The sequence below is a fragment of the Eucalyptus grandis genome, chromosome 3 (assembly GCF_016545825.1).
Source record: "Eucalyptus grandis isolate ANBG69807.140 chromosome 3, ASM1654582v1, whole genome shotgun sequence".
NCBI classification, from domain to species: Eukaryota; Viridiplantae; Streptophyta; class Magnoliopsida; order Myrtales; family Myrtaceae; genus Eucalyptus; species Eucalyptus grandis.
The window spans coordinates 20,969,360-20,975,535 of record NC_052614.1 but is presented as its reverse complement, the minus strand read 5'-3'; the positions used below and the strand labels follow the sequence as shown (position 1 = coordinate 20,975,535).

At 46.7% G+C, this 6,176-nt stretch overlaps 1 protein-coding gene across 1 annotated transcript; it reads right to left on the bottom strand.

The window, feature by feature from the left end:
• Nucleotides 1–2,472: 2,472 nt before the first annotated feature.
• LOC120291732 (agamous-like MADS-box protein AGL82) lies at nucleotides 2,473–2,850 on the bottom strand. The gene has a single exon (XM_039309435.1). It carries the CDS (start codon nucleotides 2,848–2,850, stop codon nucleotides 2,473–2,475), a length of 378 nt encoding a protein of 125 aa, XP_039165369.1.
• Nucleotides 2,851–6,176: the final 3,326 nt, after the last annotated feature.

Sequence of the window (6,176 nt, the reverse complement as noted above, 5' to 3'; positions counted from 1 at the left end):
CATCAGATGAAACGATTTTATCTTGCAGGTCATGGTTGATATGGAGGAAGAAACACTGTTGGTGGATGGTGTCTTGGTGCGTCGTATTCGGGATCCTCTTCAGGAACAGTCGCTGCAAGAGGCCAACTTATTGAGCTGGAGATGAGGGCAGTCCCTTCTTTCATGGCTAATAATTTGAGTGACTATAGGGGCACATTATTTGCGGTACAATTATATGATGGTGACTAATTCAATTCCAAATAAATCGTGGGTAAGTTTAATTGTATGGAATAGGCTCTCCACAGCTCATTGCCCTTTATGCTATCTTTCGAATGGATCGTTAACTCATTTCCTGTACAGCTTCCTTCGATTCTCATCTCTGGTGTTTCAAATGTGCCAGGCTCTTCTAAAACTGACTCAGAGCATCCAAGTTTCTGAGGGCAAAAGAGCTATTATGATGGACCTAGTTGTTGAATGTTGGCTTACCTGCTTGTGCTCCTTATTGCAATATGATAAGTTGAGGTCTGCTAGTAGTTTTCCTGATCGTGTTTTACAGTAAGTGGGTAATAGGTATACGGTTTGATGTCAAGGGGTATTGAAGTCCACTTGAAACCCTCGTGGCTTGTAAGGTCATAACTGGTCATGGATTTTGTGAATTATGACAGTTGAAACTTGAAATTTGCTCATCCAAATGTTCAAACCGGCTACATGTTGAAGTCTTGCGCATTTGGCCTTCTTTGATCTGTCAATGATGAGCGGAGTCATGAACAAACATACAGTGGCCAAAGCAGAGTTGTGGTGGTGATGGAACCACTAGGAATTGATGTAATTCCTGAAGCTGAGAGGCTGTAAGATGCGCAGTGGGAAAGTTTAATGCGATTGCCTAATCTTTCTCGCTCTCCCCGCAAGATTCTTAGGCAAAAAGTAAATCTGTTTCACTTTAGTAATACAAATTATCTGTTATCATCACTCAACGGCAACCCTTGTGGATATTACTATTACTAGTACTACTTATCATCATCATTGTTTCGACAAAACTTTTCAGTCTTAAATTAGAAATATTGGTCTGCTTATTATATGAATTAATTTATGTGTTAAAAGACAGACTGAGTTTTAATCAGAGTAAATAATAATGGGTAAATAGTGCAGCAAGGACATCCGTGGATGCAGGTGTGGGAGGTGGAGAGAACAAAGAAAACAAGAAGAAATAGTCCGGACAAAGAGAGAGGAAAAGAAATTGCGACAGAAAAAGAGTTCAAAATCTCGGGAAATTTCAAGGAATTGGCGTTGGCGCTCGTCGTCGATTTGGTGATACACCACGTCTTCCGAGTCTTGATGGGTTCCTCTTTGATTTCGCAAGTCACCCACATCTACCGTCGTTAGAGGGGCAAATCAATCTTCACATGATCGAAGCTCCGAAGCCGCAGAAAACGGTGGACATCCGGATGACATAGCGGCTGACATTCTACTGCAAGTACCGGCAAAATCGGAGCACCCTTCGTCAGGTCCTACTGAAACCTGCGGAACATGCGGGTGTTAAGAGCAGTGCTCTGTTCTTGTCCGTTTAGTTTTACTGAATTTCCTTCATGAACTGCTTGTAGATCCTGTTTTACCTTATCTTTTCAAGCAGGCAGGTGCATAGGACAGCCAACGGGTTTTACTTGGTAAAACAGTGGTACAACTTCCTGCATGACATCGAATCATGGACAGGGCGCATTGGCGGGAGTCGAGGTTGATTTCTTCATTGCAGGGAGACTCTGAGCTTGGAGCTTTCATCTCTTGCAACACCGGAATAACATGAGACCTCGACCATCTGTCCAAGATTCGACTCGGGACTCAACATTAGGGTTCAAGTAGGATAGCCGAGGTAGAACCAATGATTCGCGTGTAGCACAAGCCCATCAACCCCATAAACATCTCCAACGACAACATTGACTACATCTAAGGGCTAATGGGCATTCTCCCCAAGTTCGCTCACGACGATTCGAATGGGAAAAAGATTACGATGAAAGTGTCAATCCCAGATAATCAACTCACGCTCACAGACAGAGACAAAGACAGAGCAGTAAAATCGTGTAGTTTCTCCTTTATTCATGTGAATTTCAACTTTCTATACATCATCTCCAACCGGAACCAAAAAAAGAAAAGAATCAGTAAATCTCAAGAAACGACAAGCCAGAACAGCCTGACCCTGGGGTATGTATTATCAAATCAAAAGAAAAACAGTAAAACCCCCATCAGAAAACGATCGTCTCCGTCAGAAAAGTGCGGAAGAAAGTGGAATCGTCCTCCTCCATTGCGAGGGTGTCGCGGCAGCCGTCGACGGAGGAGTACGAGCAGGGAGCGTTGTTGGCCTGAGCACCGGCGGCCCATTCCGGCGTACTGGCCGCGCAAGCTTGGTGCGGCGTCTCCTGCGGCACCGCATCGACGCTCGGGCCTTCTTCGTTGCACGGACCCAAGATAACGCCCGCCATCGCGACCCTTTCTCCGCTTTCATCGCGGCGAGCTTCGCTTCGCGAGGTCGACCCGGTCGCCAAGAATGCTCAGGAGCGACCTCAGTTGGCTCTTCGAAAAGTCTTCAAGAGCTCCCTTCCCGCCGAGGTCGAGCTTCTTCTCCTTCCGGCCAGCGGATCTGTAGCGTTCGATGATGCGCCTGGCCTCCCCGCTATCCGGCGGCCAGACCTCCGGCGCAGTCGGGCGGTCGCCGCCGGCCGCCGCTGCCTCGGGAAAGACGACGACGCAGGTGTCGACGCCGCAGAGGACGGAGAACTCCCGGGCTTTCTTCATCAGGCCCTTCTTCCTCTTCTCGTACGCGATTCTGCGCGCTCTCGCGTTGGGCACGAGTCCGTGCGGCGTTTTGCCTCGACCCATGATGCCTCGATCGGACCGGAATTTCTCTTGATCGACGAGAAAAGAACAGAGCACAGCGAATGGGTTTCGCAGATCTCTTGAGTTCAGCCGCAGAACGCGATGCTGGAGGCCGAACGCCGGCGATCTGGAGCGGAAGGATCTGTGGGGACCAGGTCGTCGGAGAAGGCGGGGGCGGTCTCTGTTCTTGTCTGTAGCGAGAGCTGAACGCGCGCCGACCGTTGGTTCGAAATTTAAGGTATTTTTTCGTCGCTGAAGAGGAAATATCTCCCGTCGACCGTTGGAGATTTCGAGGGTGTCTTTCTTGATGACGTCGTTCGACGACTTAATTACGGCTGAGATTTTCTTGAATAAATAAAAGAGGAGCGCACGTGCGAGTTCGTTTTATATAATATGAAACATGAGGCAATGTCCACTATCGCCAGATGTCTGTAATCGCCAATTGCGATAGCCGATAGGATAGGATTTCGTTTCAAGCATCAGCTCGCCGTCGGTCGTGGGCCAAAGCGCGACTTTCCTGAAGCTTAACTCGATCGAGCGTGCATTTTTACGTGTATACGGTAGTTTTAAATGTGCCTTCATAAGTTGTGCATGCTAACCTTGTTCGGCTCTGCGGCTCGCGCATTGCATCTCAGGAGCTAGAGGAGCAAAATGGCGAAGCTTCTTCTCAACTCTCTAGATGTTGCTGTAAAAAGGTAAGCCGATTCGATTTCACTTTTGCTTTTCAAAAGGATTTCGTTGTCTTTGCAACTTTCGATGGGATCTTAATATCTTTAGAGTAGCGTGGAGCCGCTGAGTGTTTGAATAGACAAGATTGCATCCGATCTATGGGTGTTTTCTTCGACTATTAACGTTGTGATTGTCGAATTTTTCATGGACATTTGATGTGTTCGATTAGTTTTTTTTTGGGCGTTCGATCAATGTACCAAGCAACTTATTTATGGTGTTTCTTACCAAAAAAAAAACTTATTTATGGTTTCCTTCCTGAGTTCGGGAGAAGCTTACATGCTTGTTCATTCGAGTATTTCCATGCTTGAGATTGTGGAGTGATCATTGAATGATGTAACATCCCTTTAAGCTTGTTCATTTGAGTATTTACATGCTTGAGATTGTGGAGCGATCATCAATTTGTAACATCCCTACTCACTATGTAATATATTGTCCGCTTGGGTCACTACTACTTCTTTGCAAGTATACGTATTGGGAGACTCGTCTTATAGTGCTCAAATCAAGCACTCCCTCCTCTATACTGAAAAGGACATGACCGCTTTATGTGCCAACCAAGACTCCCTGCGCGACGCGGATCCCTAGGTGATGTGGGACCCAAGTCTTATAAGCTAACCAATACCTCTCCCTAGGCGATGTGAGATCCAGCGACGTGACCAGCCCTTGGCGTTTAACCAAGACCTCCCTCCCGTGCGACATGTGGGATAGAGACTGTCACACTCTCCACCTCTTAACGTAAGAGTAAGCTAACCAAGATCTCCCTCCCTAGGCGATGTGGGACAAGAGAGAGGCCGGCAGCATAGTGTTAACCAAGACCTCCCTCCTGCAGCAACGTGGACAAGAAAGGATAGATTCTTTGCCGTGGTCCCACACGCCGGCCAGGAAATGGCCTCGATACCACTTGAACATCCCGTCAAAAACAAGATTCTTGTTGTGGTCCCACACGCGCCGAGAGTCTGGCTTCGATACCACTTGTAACATCCCGGCCCCACCGTGCAATATTGTTCGCTTGGTCACCCGTCCCGGCGCGAACGAACCACCATCCCACTTCGGTTTTTTCCTTACGACTTTAAAACGCGTTACACAATTCTGAGAGCACCCAAACCTTATAAGCTAACCAAGAATTCCTCCCTAAGTGATGTGGGACAAAAGAGGAGGTTGTTACACTCTCCACTCTTAACGACGATGTGTATGCGAGGAGAGCCGTCACACTCTCCACCTCTAACAACGATGTGACAAGAGAGGAGGCTATCACACTCTCCACCTCTTAATGTAAGAGTGTCCTCGCCGTGGCCTCACGAGTCCCGCACCGACGTCGTAACATTATTATTGTTGTGGTCCCGAATGACCTCTTAACAAAAGCGTCATCGCCGTGGCCTCACTTCAGGCGAATGCTTGCTGTGGTCCCACACGCGGTCGAGGCTCCACCTCTTACCGTAAGAGCGTCCCCTCGTGGCCTCATAAGTCCTACACGGCGTCGTAACAAAGATTCTCACAGGGTCCCGACCGACCTCTTAACAGAAGAGTGTCCTCGCTGTGGTCCCACATGCGGCCTGAGCCCGCCCACACCACTTGAACATCCCGGCCCCACCGTGAGTATTGTCGACTTTGGATCATCCGTCCCGGGCGCGGACGAACCGGTCATCCCAGCCACTCAGCTCTTTCCAAATTGTAGACTCAAGCCTTATGCTCAAACCAAGACCTCCCTCCCTAGCGATGTGGGACAAGAGAGAGGCCGTCAGCGTAATCTTGCAGGTCGATTCTCTTCGTTTCCTCCTCGTTTTCTAATTGTAGAAACAATTGTACGAAACCCCTAGCTTTATCAAATGGCTCCTCAATTGATCTTTATCGAATCCCTGTTTGGATTAGCATTTGAACTCACTTGTTGTTCATTTTTCACATTTCATGTATTGCTCCGGCTCAATTCCCGATTCTCTCTTCTCGGAATTTGTTCTCAAAATTCAAACTTTCGATTTTGTGGAGGAACTCAAGGGATGTTGTTCATATAGTTTGCCCTATCTTAAACTCACGATCATAAGTAAGTCAATCTTTAGAGGCTTAATCTAAGCCGAAACATAGTTAAAATTACATCTTTGCATCGGGGAAAGCAGAGAAGGATGCCTCATGGAAAACTTTCATGGTTTAACTTGAGACTTGCTAAGATAAGGGCATTTAGTGGAAATTGTCCCGTGATCAACGAGCGCGCAATGGTACATGTCTGCCGCAAGGAAAGGCCCAGGGGCATTTCCAAAAGAATACAACATCGATGCATCGACTAGTTACAATTATATCATCAAGTTTCTATATCGAATCTCCATCGTTAGCTATGGAGGAAATGTAGAAAATTTATTTACATAAACAACTAATCAATCAAAAGAAACGGATCCATGTATGATTGTAAAACACCGAAATCAATAAACACGGCGGAACAAAAGCGTACTGCTTGAGCCATTGCTTTACTCTGAAGTAAATAGATCAATTTATAACAGGTAATCTATCGGAATGCCAAATCTTCCTACACTATTTTAGTATGGCGACTTCCAATGAGATTAAAGCAACCAATATGTATAATCTACAATTTTATAGGCTAGAGAAGGAACCTA

Excerpts from the sequence above, each read along its gene's own strand:
- LOC120291732 (XM_039309435.1), bottom strand. The coding sequence starts at position 2,850 with ATGGGTCGAGGCAAAACGCCGCACGGACTCGTGCCCAACGCGAGAGCG.